At 44.0% G+C, this 19,299-nt stretch overlaps 1 protein-coding gene across 1 annotated transcript in view; it reads right to left on the bottom strand.

The window, feature by feature from the left end:
- Window positions 1–19,299, bottom strand: part of DNAH9 (dynein axonemal heavy chain 9) — a 377,489-nt gene that overhangs the window by 342,976 nt on the left and 15,214 nt on the right. The window contains exons 5-8 of the mRNA XM_030799425.1: window positions 15,255–15,466; window positions 13,104–13,337; window positions 3,608–3,775; window positions 461–577 (exon numbers count right to left, since the gene is read on the bottom strand). Of these exons, the coding sequence (XP_030655285.1) occupies window positions 461–577; window positions 3,608–3,775; window positions 13,104–13,337; window positions 15,255–15,466 (731 nt within the window). The remainder of the gene's footprint in view (window positions 1–460; window positions 578–3,607; window positions 3,776–13,103; window positions 13,338–15,254; window positions 15,467–19,299) is intronic.

Raw genomic sequence — 19,299 nt, forward strand, 5'->3', positions numbered from 1 at the left:
CTCCATACACTTTGTACTACCTGATCTGAGCGTGAGGTGGTAAGAGCACACATCTTCTTATTCCAGTTATCGATGCCTGAAACCTATCACTCATTACCTGGGAGGTGGTTTGCTCCAGATTGCATCAACCTAGCAGCCACGGTTAAATTGCCATGGTATTGCATGGTCACGCTTTCCCTACTGATAAAGGTATGGCACCTAAAGAGATCACTACAGAAATTCTTCTTAAAAGTATTTTTACATTGTCACATTTTCAGGAAGGCATCAGTAATCAGCCCGAGAATCCCAATTCTGCACACTTTTTTGATGTGAGAAGGATTCCCATATCCTTCTCTACTAGATTAATAAGAATAATTAATAGTTGCAGGAACAGAACAGTTGGAAAGGTATCCATATCATCCTCTGATGAGGGCTGGGGGAGTATCCAGGACCGAGTGGCTCCTGCCCCATTTACACAAACCTTAAAGGCATGCTCCAAGCCAGGTGCATCATCAAAAGTTTGAATAAAGATAGTCCCCAATCTTCGGTCAAGATCTTCTACTTTCTGGTTAAATTCAGAGACGTCATTTTCAAAGTCCTGAAGAGACACCATATATATATATATATAAGGAAAACATAATTTTCTGAAAGCCAACCCCACTATGCTCCTCACAGCTAACTTTTGTGTTTGAACTGGTTATACCAAATAATTATTTTATTTTTCTGAAATTCACCATGGCATGACTTAATTTTTAGCCATGTAGAGTTATACTGTGGTTGCAGCATTTTTACCTAAAGTGTCCCAGCAAAATGGTGAAGTGAATTAGATGTGAGTTTGGTGTTCTTCCACCCTTTCCATGCTCCTCCGTTCTGCTTCCTGAAGCCCCTTCTCTCACTCATAACACCAGCTCTTATAACACCAGCCCTTATTACCCTGAAAACCATCGCAGCATCAACAGCCCCAGCAATGGGGCTATTTCAACATTACCATCCACTTTCCTTCCTTCCCCAAGTCAGAATTCTATTTTTCCATTGTCAGCAAACTAATCTAGCCATTAGGAGGAAAGAAAGCTATTTAAACTAATACAAACTACTTCTTCTAAATCCTTCTTAATTGGTTAGGACAGCAACTAGCCTTGTTCTTAAGATTGCCAAATTTAGCAAATAAAACTACAAGGCACTCAGTTAAATTGGAATTTCAGATAAACAAGAATTTTTTTTTTTTTTAGTATGTCCAAATTAGTGTAGTTTATCTGGCAACCGTAATGTATTTCTCTTAGAATGTAGCAATTTTCAGAGAAACGTTGTTAACTCCAATCTCTAATTTGTGGAATTATTTGTTATTATTGCTTTGTAACAGTAATGCATGTGTGTGAGTGTGAAAAAAAAAAAGAGTATGAAAAAATGGTCTAGTCCTACTTCCTAAACATGATGACATTGTGGTATGTTTCTTTTTAGTTTTTAGTTTTTTCCCTGGGCAAAATCCCTGGGATTATGCTTTGTTTTATTGTATTATAGAGTAGCAAATACATTGTATATAGCCTGCTTTGTGGTCCACTTTTTTTTTTTTTTTTTTTTTTGAGATGGAGTCTCGCTCTGTCACTCAGGCTGGAGTGCAGTGGCACAATCTCGGCTCACTACAACCTCTGCCTCCCGGGTTCAAGCAATTCTCCTGCCTCAGCCTCCCAAGTAGCTGGGATTACAGGTGTGCACCACCACGCCCAGCTAATTTTTTGTTTTTAATAGAGACGGGGTTTCACTGTGTTAGCCAGGATGGTCTACGGTCCACCTTTTTTGGGTCTACTTTTGACGAATAGAATTCTTAGAAGGCAGTATCTTTCTGGGTCTGGCCACCTAAGATTCCCCTGGTGCTCGGAGCAGATTGCTGCCCTAATTTCTTTCTCCTTTTCCTGCACACGCTCTTAAAATTCCTTCTCCAGTAATTCTGCCATTCCTTTTTCTGAGAATTCCATTCTCTGTTTTCATACTGGCCCTTTTTCTTCTTTTTTTCTCCCTTGGGCGTGGACTTACAGGTCGAGGCTTTCCTGGGGCTACAGGTGAGATGCGGGCTCTTTGTTCCTGTCCTGGAAAATGCTTCTCTGGCCCTTTCCTTATCCTATGTGTTCTGTTAGGAACCAGGTTCAGATCAGAAAACCCGGACTGTGGCTTCACTTACACCTCCCCAAGTCACTAATAAAATTCTGTCCAGGTGTGCCTGTTCTTCCGTTAGCAGTTTTGGCCCAAAGCTTAAAACGTTTTTCCCCCTTAGTTTTATTAAGTTATAATTGACAAATAAAAATTGTATACATGTAAGATATACAACTTGATGTTTTGATACATGTATACACTGTGAAAAGATCACCACAATCAAGCTAATTAACATATTCATCACCTCACACAGTTACCATTTGCTATTTGTGTGCGTGGTGAGAACACTTAGGATCTACCCTTTTAGCGAATTTCCAGTACACAATACAGTTTTTCTTTTTTTTAAATTATTTTACTGTAAGTTCTGGGATACATGTGCAGAACGTGCAGGTTTGTTACACAGGTATACATGTGCCAAGGTGGTTTGCTACAACTATCAACCCGTCATCTAGGTTTTAAGCTCCGCACGCATCAGGTATTTGTCCTAATGCTCTCCCTCTCCTTGTCCCCCAACCCCTGACAGGTCCCAGTGTGTGTTATTTCCCTCCCTGTGTCCATGTGTTCTCATTGTTCAACTCCCACTTATGAGTGAGAGAGCAAAGCAATACAGTTTTTTGTTTGTTTGTTTGTTTGAGACGGAGTCTCCCTCTATCACCAGGCTGGAGTGCAGTGGCGCGACCTCGGCTCACTGCAACCTCCGTCTCCCAGGTTCAAGCGATTCTCCTGCCTCAGCCTCCTGAGTAGCTGGGACTACAGGCGCCTGCCATCACGCCTGGCTACTTTCTGTATTTTTAGCAGAGATGGGGTTTCACCATGTTGGCCAGGATGGTCTCAATCTCTTGACCTCATGACCTGCCCGCCTTGTCCTCCCAAAGTGCTGGGATTACAGGCGTGAGCCACTGCACCTGGCCTGCAATACAGTATTGTTAACCGTCTTCACCATGTTGTACATTAGAGCTCCAGAAATTATTTATCATGCATAACTGAAACTTTATACTCTTTGACCACCACCTCCCCATTTCCCTCTCCCCCAGCCCCTGGCAGCCACCATTCTACTCTGCTTCTATGACTTTGACTATTTCACATGCCTCGTATAGGTGAGACCATGAAACATTTGTCTTTCTGTGTCTGGCTTCTTTCACTGAGCTTAAAACTTTTGAAGCCACAGGGCGGCCACAGCCTCCACTGTCGTGTCATACCCACCTCAGCATCTCTGAAACCCTGGTGTCATTAGTCTGGAGCAGTTAACAGTTGGAAGAGGCCTCCTTGATCTTTCTCCCAACACAAAGAATAATTAGAATCTTTCGCTTGGCACAAGGAATAATAATTTCTCCTAACACAAAGGATAATTAGTAAAACCTCTGGGACCACAGAGCCAAAGGAAACACACAGGGAAAATGCAAGTAAATACCTAGACCCTACAGGTGAACGGCATCTGGGACAGAGGCAGAGCTGGCGGTTCAGCCCTTCCCAGCCCTACCGTGCTTTGGAGGTACAGGCAGTCAGAGGAGGATCCTGAGAAACGCCTGTACATCTCTTGAAATTCCTCATGCATTTGCTGGACCTGCTGACTCAGGGCATTCCCTCTGATGCCGCTGAACTCCACCTTTCCCAGTTTGTGGAAATCCAGGGCCGTCTTCAGAAGACCCTATGGGGACAATTCACAAAAGAGTTAAAATCATCATCATCATCATCATAACAACAGTGGATGAGAAAAGTTGGAAACCATGGGGGCGGTGGTTGCTTAGGAAATTGTGGAGTCTGATTAGTTTTGTAACCTTATTATTAGATTGGGCTGGTAAAAATAACTCTTGGTTAAACTCGATAACAAAGCAAAGAGAAAGTACAGTCTAAAATTCACGCAAACCAAAATAAATATATACATACATAAATAAGTGAAATGTACGCTTCCACCTCTCTATGTCTTTGCAGTCTTTAACAAATAATAAAATGTAATAATAATAAAACTATTTATATAATTGGTAGCTTTATCGCTGATTTCTCTAAAATAGCTCATTTCAAATGGATCATCTTATCCAGTTCCAGAATGACAGCAATCCTAAGGGATGTTGATGGAAAAACAGAGCTGCAAAATAGTCCTGAAGACATGCCCAGAGGGTGACACCGGCCTTCTTTGCAACTTGTCTGCCAAGCAAAGACATCTCCTGCAGGGTGCCCTTGCTGGGCGTGCACAGGATGTTACACCCTGCTGCCAGCCTGGTGGCGGTGAGTAGTTATTTACCAGCTCTGTGCTGCGCTTCTTCATCTGCTGCAGAATAATAATAACACCTTGTAGCATGATGCTGAGTGCTAAGTCAGTTAACTAAAGCCTGGGATTTAGGCCAGGTCTGCACACACAGTATCATCGCCGTTATTGATGTGGCAGTGTCCCAGGTGTGCTTGAGATCCAATGACAGGTGGATGGCACAACCCAGAAGCCTTGGGGAGGAGCCCCTCCTGAGTCCATGGAAGCTGCCTCACCTCCGATAGGATGGGAGCTTCCTCCTGAGCACGTCTAGCAGGACAGATTGAATTTATCTCTGGTGAGTACCTAAAAATCACAAAACCTCCAAACCAAGATATGGTTCTTGTCATGACTTCCAATCTGTGTGCATGTTCCTTAGGCAGGAAAGAGGAAGGTAAAAGTTCCCTTTGTGTCATTTTGGCCAACATTTGGTGCGGACTGTGGGAGGGATCCTCTGCTCTGGAGGCTTAAGGGGTGTACCCTGACACCGATGCTGTAAAATCCAGCAGGTCCTGGTACCACTGCAGGAAATCTCACTGCCCATGGCTGCTGCCATGGGTGACCCATCAGGCTAGCACAGGCTGCCTGGCTCCTTTCTCCTGCTAGGACACACCAACTCCAGCAGCAGTGACAGAGGCGCTGGGAAGTGGGGACAATGGCTGGCTTTCCTCGCTTGGCCAGGAGGGTACCCACACAGATTTGGGCAGCCATCTAACAAGCCTGTTTTTGCTCAGCTATGTTTGGGCATGGCTGGTGGCAAGCAGCTGAAGTGGGAGGGGAGAGAAAAGGGAAGACACCAGCCAAGGCAGGGAAGACGGATGCCAAAACCAGAGAGGGACTTTTGCCAGTAATGGTGGGAAAAGTGTCAGTCTTTCTTTAAAAATAGGTTCAACTTGATATACTGGGAAGAAAACCGAAATGAATTTTATGGAAATGAAATTGACTTCAGTAGTAATTCAAGTCTCTCGTAAAGTGCTTAGTTGTAATAGGTTTTATAGGGAGAGTCATACTTGTGCTGTGAAATGCAACCTTGGTACTCATTCTTCATAATTCTGTGGATGTCAATTTCAATTTCTAGGAAATACTTCCTAACCATTTTAAAAGGTAGATGCATTGTGATATGTTTGATTACATCAGAAACCCGGATGATAATTTTGTTAGACTATTTTATTTCTCAAGAATACTTAAAGCGTGGTCTAGGGAGGTGACAGGAAGGTGTTTCATCTTCAATTTATCCTAGATATTAGCAAAATATTTATTTAACTATTCTACTTTTGGAGAAAGTCTGGTCACTTAAAAAGATAGACACATTGTTTTATGTAACTTAACACACACAGTAGACAACAGATTTATCTGGGGCTCAACTCAAGGTCTTAGGCCTTTCCTCACCCTTCTATGGAAAGAGATCCACCCATCCAGCTTTTTCCCAGACTCTCTATCCCCTTCCTCTGCTTATTCAGAGCGCTTATCACACTCTGGAATTATATTATTTGGCATTATATTATACTATTTGCTTATTTTCTGTCCAGTAAGTTGTAAATGCCCCAAACGTACCTCGATATTTCCAGCGCCTGGAAGAGGCCCTGACCCTGAACACATATTTGTTGAGTGAAGGAATGAATGCTCTTTGTTCTTTGACTTGCCTATAATACTTCCAGAAAAAAAGGCAACAAGGTGATAGAGGAGCTAGGAACCCTAACCTCTGAAGAGCAGTTGGTGAAAAAAAATAGACAAGAGAAGAGAATTATAAAGAAGGACATTTCAATGTCCACAGGACCCTGGTCAAGTGCAAGGGGGAACCTTCCCTGGTGCTACAGTGAGGGCAGAATGAAGGCAAATGAGTGACTGGGACCAAGAAGTAGATGTGACCTCACCATACAGGTTGAACTTATTACATTGCTGATATGGGATCTTTTCGACCTAAAAAATGGCCACTTCCTGTGGTTTCACTTAATAAAAAACCATCTAATGCTGTAGAATGGGCTACAAAGAGAGGGAGGGAGCTCTCCATCGCTGAACGGGTTTTAATAAGTTTGATGTTGGAGGCATAGTAGAAAAGATTTCTGAAGCAGCCAGGAAATTGTCTTACAACTATAGACACCAGATTTATGGCACTGACCATGGCTATATCTTTGATTAACCTTAAATCTTTGATTTAAGAATCAAAATAATTCGATTCTTAAAGTATGTAAATGTAAGTTCTTCTCATTGTTTATTTAAAAGTTCTCACAAAACAGATAAAAGGCAATTTAAATCAATAAGAGGTTTAAATGATATTTTTTAAATATCTATTTTTATTCATCACAGTACTAAACATGAAATTCATCATTTTATACGCAGGTTGAAATATCCACTTCAGAGACACAACATATGGCATTGTGGAAAGAGCCTAGGATCTAGGGCCAAAACAAAACAAAGCAAAAAAAACCCAGAGTTTACACAACTCTGGTTCCATCATTTACTAGCTATGTGGCTTAAAGCAAGACACCTAACTTTTCTAAGCTTCACTTTCCTAACCTGTAGATGGGAACAATAACACTTAAGTTGCCGTGGGGTTACCATGTTTATGGAAGGTTCCCTGTAGGACTTCACTAAAAGGCAGCCACTATAATTAACCGTGATCACTCTGATGTCATTAGATCGGGTTAATGGATATTATATGTGTAATGGGGTACAGAGGGGACATTTGGGTGCTTTTTTCAAGACAGAACAAGGAACACTGGGGTCCCAGGCTGCTTACTGGACTGATCAGGTTCTATTCTTATGAAAAAAACATGCAGCACTTAACGGTGGTGGCAGGTGGCGGGGATGAGGGGAGGATTCAATATGTGCTCTGGCCCCTGAGATGAAGAATCAAAATCAGGGGTAATAGCAAGACCTGCCAACAGCAACCCCCTTCTCAAAGGAGAGGCTGCACTGCCCATCTTAAAAGAAGAACCTTGGGAATTCATTAAGGGAGAGCACAAAGCAGACGTTCATAGATGAAAATCTCAAAAGGTCATTTGGAAAAAAACTGTTTTCTTTACCTTTCGACCGCCACCGACCTTATGTGGCTAATGGTCTCCTATGTGACCATGTATTCAAGCCGGGCTAAAAGTGAAGACACCCAATTAGGCTCAGAATAAAAGGAGGCTGAAGAGTGGCTGGAGATAGTAGAAAGAGCAAAAGGAAACGCGGTGTGGATATTAGGTCAGCTTATTACCTATCTACCTGTTAATCACTTCACATAAAGCCTCAGCAGGAAATCATTTTGTCTCCAAATGAATCACAGCTTTACAGCAGTTTTATAATAAAGGAAATAAGAGTTCTCTCCAAGGTGCTTACTGCATTGTTTGGAGGCAAGAGGCTGCAGGCAGAAACTCAAACAGGGAATCTGCAGAGTCTACAACTCTATGACGCAAAAATGAACTCCGTGTGTGTGTGTGCACTGATGCATCAAGCAGGAAGGCAGGATGAAAGAAGGAATCAAGAGGCAACCCAACAACTCTTTTTCTCTTTGAACTTTGATGGTTCATTAAATTGCAAAGATTTTATATACTTCTAGGATTTTCTTAGTAAGTCATAAAGTCAAATAAGATCCTTTCATGAAATGGGAATTATAATTGTACCTGAGTAACTTACTTTGATATAAAGACCTAGAAATTGTATGGTAAAAATTGAGTGTACAAAAGTAGAACAGAGTGTATAAGGGCAGAATAAAACCACAAAACCAGTTTGGGGTCCTCAAACCAGGAAAGTGGGAGGAAAGAAAGAAGGAAGGAAGGGAGAAAAGGACGGAAGGTGGGAAACAGACCTTTACAACCCCCTATAAGACATCAAAGTTTGGTGCAAAGACAGTACTTGGAACCAGCTGTCCCCCTGGGTACAAATCTCAGCTACACCTCTCCAACCTGTGTAACTATCGGTGAGTTCATTTATGTATCAGTATGCTCATTTGTTAAAGAAAAGATACTGATACCCAGTTCTTTTTGTTCTTTCTTTTTTTTTTTTTTTTTTTTTTTTTGAGATGGAGTCTTGCTCTGTCACCCAGGCTGGAGTGCAGTGGCACTATCTCGGCTCACTACATCCTCTGCCTCCCAGGTTCCAGCGATTCTTCTGCCTCAGCCTTCTGGGTGGCTGGGATTACAGGGGTATGCCACCATGCCCGGCTAATTTTTGTATTTTTAGGAGAGATGGAGTTTCACCATGTTGGCCAAGCTTGTCTCAAACTCCTGACCTCAGGTGATCCCCCCACCTCAGCCTCCGAAAGTGTTGAGATTACAGGTGTAAGCCACTGCACCTGGCCCCAGTTCTTAAGATGATTGCAAGGATACAGGCTCTGGCATGGTATAGGTTCTCGAAACATGTTAATTTTTTAGTTTTCTATTCCTAGTTCTTCCCTCCACAAGGGTTAAATCTCTAAGAGATTAGTTGTATCATGGTTGTGATAAGAAGGCAGAGGAGAATGGTGGTATCCTGAAAATGCAATTACTCCGCATACTGCAGACACCGAAAAATACTGGGCAATGTATACTCCTTCTTCCAAGCCAGCCCCACCTCTGGCATTTAGCAGGCACCCGGAGAGGAAGAATGGATCTGCACAACAAAATTCTCTTGTGCAAAAAGTGTGAAAGAATAAAAAAGCAACTAACATCAGAGAAATGAAATCTGGGAGAATTGTAGGGATTAAAAACCAGCCCTTCACACTCTAACCCTTGACGAGAGCATGCAGAGAGATAAACACATTGGTGTTTCATGTATTTATTAATTGCAGCTACCATCATCTCAGTGGCCATAGATTGTATTAGAATAGAAGATGAATAAGGCTAAGTTCATGATAATTCTTACAGGAGAGGAGCAGATTAATCCCATTTCAATCAGGCATCAATCACAGAGATACACAGAATGTTAACTAAAGGGCTACATGAAATATGCCAGAGGACAGTCGATAGTCCTGTGTTCCACTGCACAGACTCAGGAGGCAAGAGCTGGGGGAGGAGAAAGATGGCAAAGGGCAAGGGCGATGCATCTAAGCAGACGTTTGGGAGATTAAAAATAAAAGAGGGGAGGACATATGAGGAAAGGAGGCAAGGAGTAGCTGTGGGAAGATGAAAAAACTTGGAAATTCCGGGCAAACAAAGAGGTCAGGGAAATTAGAAAACAGAGAAGGAGAACAAAGTGAAAGGGGGCCAAGTAAAAAGAGGAGGAAGAATTAGAGAAAGACAGTCAAGAAAAGAAATGCTGGCCAGGCACGGTGGCTCATGCCTGTAATCCTAGCACTTTGGGAGGCTGAGGTGGGCAGATCACCTGAGGTCGGGAGTTCAAGACCAGCCTGACCAACAATGGAGAGACCCCGTCTCTACTAAAAATACAAAATTAGCCAAGCATGGTGGTGCATGCCTGTAATCCCAGCTACTTGGGAGGCTGAGGCAGGAGAATCTCTTGAACCCGAGAGGCAGAGGTTGCGGTGAGCCAAGATTGCGCCACTGAACTCCAACCTGGGCAACAAGAGCGAAACTCCATTTCAAAAAAACAAGAAAAGAAAAGAAAAGAAAAGGAGCAGCTGGGCACAGGAGCGAAGCAGCTAACCACAACCAAGGACAGAACGACACGCAAAAGAAGGAGAGGCAGCAAGGCAGGGAGCTTGGTGACACTCATGTCATCCTCTAATTAAATGGGAGCAACTGCTTTTTATGCACCTGTGCCCTTGATTCAGAAAGCAGCAGCAGCCTGAGAAACGACTTATTGTGAGAGTAATGACTCTAGGGAGGCTGGTGGCCATCACTGCTTATATTTACTGAATATACCCTGCAGATTAGGCGCCCTGATGTTAGAATAGCTGTCTACATGCAAAGTCAAATCATTAGCATGTGTGCACAGGGCCTAGGGGCCCTGTCCAGGCAGTCATTTCAGAGTCATGCTCTGCTACCATTCCCAGGGCCATCTGCAGGGCTGGAGCACCTGCAAACATAGCTGCTGCAAGGCAGTGATGGAAATTTGTTCTTCATGGTCAGCCCAGGCCAGGCATGGGTTGGGGCTGGAGTGTCCCTCACCTCTCACTAAACAGCAGCAAAGGAATTGGTGGTGGATATGAGAGGAATACAGAGTGCAGGAGGAGTGAAGGGCTGTACATCAACTGTGATGGAAACAGCTGAGGGAAAAAGAGGCATTTAGGATAAAGCTAGATAATCAATTATTTATAGCCTCTGTGATCCTGATGAAGGGTTTAAGGTGCGCCTTTCGTGAGATCTAGCTTCTGGCTTTCTCTCTCACGGATTTTCTCTCTTTATGCCCTTCCCATCTTTGTTTTCCCTGGCAAATTCCCACTCCAGTTTCACAACTGATTTTCTCTTGCATTCCCACTTTTTGTTGAAGTCGTGCTGGGCTAGAGACCCCTCTTTCTTGCTCCCAGTAACACATCAATCTCCCCCCCCTTATTTTTTTTTTGAGACGGAGTCTCGCTCTGTCCCCAGGCTGGAGTGCAGTGGCGCGATCTCGGCTCACTGCAAGCTCTGCCTCCCGGGTTCAAGTGATTCTCCTGCCTCAGCCTCCTGAGTAGCTGAGACTACAGGTGCGCGTCACCATGCCAGGCTAATTTTTTTTTTTTTTTTTTTGTATTTTTAGTAGAGACGGGGTTTCACCATGTTGGTCAGGCTCGTCCCAAACTCCTGACCTTGTGATCCACCTGCCTCGGCCTCCTAAAGTGCTGGGATTACAGGCGTGAGCCACAGCGCCCAGCCCAATCTCACTTTTATGATGGCAGTCAGTATATCCCACTTTCCTGATTCTGTGTCTTTCCTCCCGGATCTCCTCCTTTAGTTTGTCTTCCTTCTCCTGCGGTGGCTGCAGGTCCACCAGCCTCTTACAGGAAAACCGCATTTCAGTCATTTTTGTATCTCAATTCCTAGCTCCGTGCCTGTCACATGGTGATGCTGAACCAATACTTTCTGAACTGATAACAGATCCAATCTTACGTTCTCCTGTCCTTGTGCTCCCATGGTTTGCTCTGTTCATCACGGCTTCCTCCCAGCATAGCTCTCTTCCCTCCAAACCTGCTCAAGATAGCTGGGAATATGATTCTTGTTCCTTCCCTGTCCCTCTGGCTCTTGTCTTTTTTTTTTTTTTTTTTTTTTTTGAGGTGGAGTCTTGCCCTGTCGCCCAGGCTGGAGTGCAATGGCACGATCTAGGCTCACTACAACCTCCGCCTCCCGAGTTCAAATGGTTCTCCTGCCTCAGACTCCCAAGTAGCTGGGACTACAGGTGCCCGCCACCACACCTGGCTAATTTTTGTATTTTTAGTAGAGACGGGGTTTCACCATGTTGGCCAGGCTGATCATGAACTCCTGACCTCGTGATTCGCCTGCCTCGGCCTCCCAAAGGGCTGGGATTACAGGGGTGAGCCACCGTGCCCGGCCTCTTGTCTTAATCTTAAACTCAACCCTGAATTTCTCAAAGCCGTTTAAGTCTGTATTTCATTTTATTAGGCCCATTACCCTTCCTTCCAAGTCCAATCAGCAAACACATAGCTGTAAAATGTTGAGAGACCTGTTAAACATACTAAGTTTTGATAATTGAAACAATCCAAAGAAATAGTATCATGTCTTCTCACCCTAGTACTTCAACTAAAATCCATATTTATTTTTAAATAATTGAGGGAAAGACATAACTTTGAGCAAAAGTCTTGTTTCTTTTGCACAGGGACTCATTCGTTTTGGACTTTGGGGAGCTGCCTTGGAGACTGGGGAGTGGAGGAGGAGAAGTTCAAAGCAGCCAGCTTTGTGGGAATGGCTAGCCCAACCAAGTTTTGCTCAGTGTCAGTCTTTCTAGGCAGAGTTTATTTGAAACCCAGTTCAAAGGCTATGGACAACAAACCAATTGAATTAGTTCATTGATTCCTTGGGCCTTCTTCCTAAATGGGTCTATGATCAGGATTTCCTAAACTTCTACTATAACCACTATTACGTGATGTGATGATCAATCCAAATGACAACTATTTATTAAAACTTCTTCTTTTTTTTTTTTGAGACAGAGTCTCGTTCTGTCACCTAGGCTGGAGTGCAATGGTGTGAACGCGGCTCACTGAAACCTCTGCCTTCCGGGTTCAAGAAATTCTCTGCCTCAGCCTCCCGAGTAGCTGGGATTACAGATATGTGCCACCACACCTGGCTAATTTTTGTATTTTTAGTAGAGACGGGATTTCGCCGTGTTGACTGGACTGGTCTCGAACTCCTGACCTCATGATCCACCCACCTCGGCCTCCCAAAGTGCTGGGATTACAGGCATGAGCCACCACGCGCCTGGCCCTTGTTTGTTTTTTGCGTCAAGGTCTGGCTCCTGTCGCCTAGGCTAGAGTGCAGTGGCACAATTTCGGCTCTGCAACTTCTGCCTTCTAGGCTCAAGCCATCCTTCCACCTCAGCCTCCCGAGTAGCTGGGACTATAGGTGCACACCACCACACCTGGCTATTTTGTTATTGTTGTATTTTCTGTAGAGAAGGCATTTTGCCATGTTGGCCCGGCTGGTTTTAAACTCCTGGGCTCAAGCAATCCACCTGCTTTGGCCTCCCAAAGTGCTAGTGGGATTACAGGCATGAGCCACTGTTACTGGCCAATTGAACCTTTATTATGGATTATTCCAGCTGATGGAGGGTTGGCTATGAGGTTGTGTTGTGCATTTTCCTATTCCACTTTTTGGTCCCCTGGACTGCTTCTTTCTGTCTGGGGCTGGGAGCCTGAGGTGAGGAGCGCACTCACCTCCACCACGTGCAGTCGTCCCAGGAAGCCATCCAATCGCACAAAGACCAAAGAAGACTGGAAATCCCATTCCTTGACTTCCTGGTCCTCTTTGAAGTAAGTGTGGAGATTCTCCCGTCTGTCCTGAAACTCTTGCTTGAAGAAGCTCAAAGTGTCTGAGACCACTTGCAGTTTTCTCTGACTTTCTTCTACCTCACTTCTCAGCAGGTCTTCTGGGCTGAGATAATTAGAGGCCTGGTATACAAACAGATTAGTATCACTGAGCAGGTGCAGACATCCTGTAACTCTGCAACACCAACTCTGAACTGAATCATTGCTCAAGTAATGTTTTTCATGAGGATAATAGAGGAAACATCTGACCTCGCTCTTCATTCCACATGTGGACTGCGACCTGGGTTTGGGCCAAATAGTCTTAGTCACTGAAGCTACGGTGATTGGCTCAGGAATGGGCAAGTAGCCAGAGACAAGGAAACACAATGAGACTTTGCTGGGCTAGCTGGGGCTGGAGCAGGTGCCCTTTCCCAGGTATGCTTTTGTGACTTATTGGCTTTCAATAGTAAAGTAATTTGAGTGCAAGAATTATTTGGACCATAATTATTTTTCTGTCTTGAAGAGGCTTACACCCGGAAAACTGAAAAGCTGGAGCTGTAGGGACCACCACCTTCACCACAACAGGGTGGGTCCTTGGGTCTGGATGACATCATCTAAGGCCACATCGCAAGTCGGGGCTGAAGCCAGCCTTACCTTGGACTTTCAAGGTACATGAGCCAATATGTTTTCTTTTTTGCTCCTACTTTTGGTTTGGGTTTTCTTACACTTTCAACCAAAAGAGTTCTGGCTGATAAACATGGAGTAATGGAAAGGCACTAGCCTAGAAGGAGTCAAACAGCCTGGGTTGGGGTCCTGGTTTGGGTGTCTTTGGGCAAGTCAGTTAACCTCCTTGAACAGTAGCCCACATCTTTAAATAATAAGACCTTCCCTGCCCACCTTGCAGGGTTTATCTGATGATTGATGGAAATCATGAATGTAACAGTATTTTGCAGCCTGCAATGTACCCCATAGATGTTAGTTATTCTTAGTTACTTATTAAGCTTGTTTGTTATTTTCTCAGTCACAGCTCCTTAGAAGAAAAAGAAACTGGTTTGGAGAGATCACCCAAACCTCCTTAAGCCCTCTAGTTCTTTTTTTTTTTCAGATGGAGTCTCACTCTGTTGCCAAGCTGGAGTGCAGTGGCACCATCTCCGCTCACTGCAACCTCTGCCTCCCAGGTTCAAGCGATTCTCCTGCCTCAGCCTCCCAGGTAGCTGGGACTACAGGCGTGCACCACCACACCCAGCTAATTTTTGTATTTTTAGTAGAGATGGGGGTTTCACCATGTTGGCCAGGATGGTCTCCATCTCTTGACCTTGTGATCTGCCTGCCTCGGCCTCCCAAAGTGCTGGGATTACAGGCATAAGCCACCGGGCCCAGCCCTCTAGTTCTTTTTAAAGGTACACTCCTCAAGGTTTACACTGCCCTGGTTGGTGCTACAAGAGTCCCTAAGAAGGAGGAGCATGAAGTGCGTAATCTAAGAAGCTGCTTCTCAATAGCTTATGGGTACCAGGATCTTACCATGTGCAGGGCACATGCATTTTCACATGGAAGCCTCAAATCACCCAGCAACCCGAAAAGAGATATGGCTTCTTGTTTTCACTATTGTACAGAGGAGGAGAGTGAGGCACAGAACAGGAAGTGACTTGTCCTGGCACTCAAGTGGTAGGCTGGCTGCCAAGTGGCAAAGCCAGGGATTGGTACAGCATCGCCTGACGCTACCTGACATCAGAGGCTGCACTCAACTGCTTAGGCTTTGCTGCTGACTCATTACCAGTCCTCCTTCATAGGTCATTAAGAAGGTTGAAGTTCACCACCCCTACTTATCCCCTCTTAAGTAGGGGAAAGGAAGGCAGGATGGCTCAGGTGTTCTAATGTTACTGAAAATGTCTTTGTAAATTATTGGCTTCTGAGAGCAAAATACTGTAATTCAAGTGTAAGAACTCTTTGGAACATAATTATTTCCCCGCCCAGAAAAAAGGACATTTGTCTCTTCTCTCCTGTGACTAGATGCCAACCAGCCCCCAGGGAGCAATTGCTGGGCATCCCGGGGCAGCCCACCTGCTGGATGAGAAGGTTGCAAATCTCCTGAAGCAGCACAGTCAGCCTCCCCGGGGAGCGGTAGGACTTGCACGTGGCCCAAATCAGACATACCACGTGGAGCAGGGGCCGCAGCGCGGGCTTCAACTCCGGAAATTCTGCATTCTCCAGAGTTTCCAGGTGGCGCTGGAGTGGTATCAGGTGCACATGGATGTCCTGTGCCTCTGCTAGAGCTGGAAGGAATTGGAGATGGTCAGCATTCCCATCTGGAGCCTAATACCCACCTGGTGGAGCCCTAGTCCCTGGGAAGTAAAAGATCTGCAAAGCAACAAGCAGAGAGAATGGTTGGTTCCAGAAAACTTCCTAGCTCTTATGAGGAAATATGGAAACTGGAGAGTCCTGAACAACTAGGATAATGATCTGAAGAGTTCTCTCTTGTAACATTCCTCTAAATGGACTTCTCCCTGGCCCTCCCAGCCTCCATCTGGTGCTTGGTGGGTAGTAAATATTTGCCAGTTACTTTGCTGCTATCTCTGAGACAATACAAGTTTTAGAATCAGAAAGACTTTCCTTCAAATGCTGGCCTAGACGCTTGGCAATTGTATGACTTTGGGCACGTGTAACCTCTCTGAGCTCAAAAATAGGCGGAGCTGTAATCAGTTTAAAGGGTCCTTGTGAAGGCTGAAGGTAGTTCAACAGGAATCTTTATAAACAACTAGCACAGTGCTTGGACCAATGCAGGTGTTTGATAAATGGTGGTGACTCCGATGAATATTCACTACTAAAGAAACTTGTTGAGCACTTATAAAGAAGTCACAGAACATAGAGACATAACATAGATGGGTTATGGCAAGGTTCTGCTGGTTTTCAAAGCTAGGAAAATCTCTTACCATTTCCTCTGAATACAACCAAGGAAAGAAAGGGGCCTTTAACCAGTTGTCTTGTGGTGACTGACAGGGGAAACGAGGAAATCCAGCAGTACTGGATGCTAATATCTGCCTAGCAACTCAGAGGGAATGCAAAAGGCCATTGGACAAACTAAATTGGAAGGGTGAACTTATAAAGGCTGGTTCTGCCCTGGGCAGATAATCAGGTGGTATCATATGAGAGCAGGTGGTCTTAGGTTATAGTAAGTGGATGAAGCTCTGCATTCATCCTACAGGGAACTCAAAATATACACTATTTAGCAAGCAGTTTCAATATGCCGGGAATTGTTCTACTTACTATCTATGAGGTATTTACTATCTCATAGAAAGCCCTGCAAGCCAACTTTAGTACTTTATACTTTAGTACTTTATAAGTGAAGAAATTAAGGTCTGAATAACTTTCCAAGGGCCCTCCCATGAAACAATCAATCCTGTCCAGCTAAGGAAAAGGAAGACGACCCAGAGTTTATTACATTGAACCCTTGGCTTCATGGAGGCTCACCATACACAAAAATATGTTGATGTGTATGTTTGTACTTTATATCCCAAATGAAGTTGTGGAAAGCAGTATGTGAATCGAATTTTTTGCAAAGTCAGATGTCACAGTAAATTGATTAGGGCAAGGATTCTCAAGTGGAGGAGCTGATGGTGAGTATTAGAACCGCTGTGTTGGGGTGGGGGATTTCAGAATCCAACAGTCATTCTAATGAGGGCAATCTCTTGCTTCCACAAGTGCTGAGAGAAAAGAGGCTGAGATTATCATGCTATAGCTTTCTCTTTATGATACCGTTTTGAAATCTTTTTAAAAATCACAATCTCTTTTAATTATACTAATTAGCATTGCCTTGATTTTTAAGAGCACAATACTTGAGAAAAGGGTTGGCCATCCAACCCAGGATGCAATACGCTTGGATGACAAGGCATATGAAGAGAGAGAGAGAGAGAGAGCTGGGCTCATATCTTTTTTATTTTTCTTTTGGGGGCGGGGATGGAGTCTCACTCTGTCGCCCAGGCTGGAGTGCAGTGGTGTGATCTTGGCTCACTGCAACCTCTGCCTCCTTGGTTTAGTCTATTCTCCTGCCTCAGCCTCCCTAGTAGCTGGGATTACAGACATGCACCACCACGTCTGGCTAATTTTTGTATTTTGAATAGAGACGGGGTTTCACCATGTTGGCCAGGCTGGTCTCGAACTCCTGACCTCAAGTGATCTGCCTGCCTCAGCCTCCCAAAGTGCTGGGATTGCAGGTGCGAGCCACTGTGCCCAGCTGAGCTCATACCTTTTTAAAGAACGTACATATAAACAGCAAAGTGCATAGTGATCTCCAGTGGTTTGCTGGAAAGTCTTTAACAACAGGCTCTTTGAGGACAAACATGTTTATTTGTAGCATATGCCAATTTCTATGGTGTAAATATTCCCAGTATTCCTACCATGTCCATTTCTAGGCTACCAATTTGACTTCGCTGAGTGCTGCTTGGGAGAATGGGGGTGCAAGGTTTAAAGCAATGCATACAGCAGCCCTTCATGAGCCACAGCAAACCAGTGTGCACTGGCTCCAGGCAGCCCTTGTGTGCCTTCTTTCACACACATATCTACCTACACACATCCTTAATTGTTGCTGTGTGAATGTATCCCCTCCAAAATTCAGGTGTTGAAATTTAATGGCCAATGTGATGGTGTTAAGAGCTGGTGCCTTTAAGAGGCCATTAGGCCATGAGAGCTTCTCCTTCATGAATGGGATTAAGGCCCTCATCAAAGAGGCTTCACATAGAGTTTGGCTGGCTTGCCCTTCCACCATCTATCAGGTAAGGACACAGAGTTCCTCTCCTCTGGAGGATGCAGCAACAAGGCGCCATCTTGGAAGCAGAGACCAGGCCCTCACCAGACACCCAACCTGCCAGTGCCTTGATCTCGAACTTCTCAGCCTCAGGAACTGAGAGAAATAAATTTCTGCTCTTTATAAATTACCCAGGCTGTGGTATTCTGTTAGAGCAGCACAAATGGACTCAGAAACTTGGCAACCAGGTTGCACCATGCCAATCTTGTGCAAGAAAAGAAAACTCTCTAATTAGTCTTTATTGCCCTTGTTCTTCCTTCTCAAGGGGGCTGTTGCTTTCCTGTTTTCCAAGGTTATTTACTGCTCAGTCAATACTACTTCATACAATCGTGTTCCCGCATATTTTCCTCCATCCTTTTAACCTCCTTTTTTCTTCTCACTGTTTTCTAATTCATATCCACCAACCCAGAAATATTTCTTTTCCTCTCCTTCTTTCCAGTTCATCAGTAGGTCAGTGAACTACGCTGACCATGACTAATAAGAATAATGCACATAGTATATCTATTTAGGATAAAAAAAGTCAGATGCTCTGAAATTCACCTAGAAATGAGAAAATCAGTCACCAGCTTAGAAGATCCTGCCAAATTTTCTGACCAAGTCTCTACCTAACTCTTCTAATCAAATTTTCTTCCATCATCGACATTGAGTTTCATATTTAAAGAATTTCTATTTTTATAGTAGTGTTTATCTGGCACTATTGTAATGGTATCTTTTTAAAAAAAAAATTCACTGCCGGCATATACTGTACTGCAAATAACTTTTTGAAGCTCGCCTGGGGAAGTGAATCTTATAACTATTAATTCATATGAATAATTATAGTCTATTGATCTACTGATGTGAAAAGTATATTTGGGGCACTAAATAACAAACTCATAATATATTTTTACTACATCTTTTTCAGAGCCCCAAATTTCAGGCATTCACATATGTCCTTTATATGTGTTCTACATATGTACAATCTGTAGCACTCTATTGCTTACTTAATATTTTTCTCTACATTGACTCCCAATTTAACCTAACTAAATTAGACAACATGAAAACTTTAAATCACTACCATAAATGGAAAGCTGGTATCACTTGCCAAAACCAGGGCTATTACCCCTTATCATATATATATATATTTTTTTGACAGAGTCTCGCTGTGTCGCCAGGCTGGAGTGCAATGGCGCGATCTCGACTCACTGCAACCTCTGCCTCCTGGGTTCAAGCAATTCTCCTGCCTCAGCTTCCCGAGTAGCTGGGACTATAGGTGCTGTGCCACCAGGCCTGGCTAATTTTTTGTATTTTTAGTAGAGATGGGGTTTC

Source organism: Nomascus leucogenys, chromosome 19 (genome assembly GCF_006542625.1).
Source record: "Nomascus leucogenys isolate Asia chromosome 19, Asia_NLE_v1, whole genome shotgun sequence".
Taxonomy (NCBI): domain Eukaryota; kingdom Metazoa; phylum Chordata; class Mammalia; order Primates; family Hylobatidae; genus Nomascus; species Nomascus leucogenys.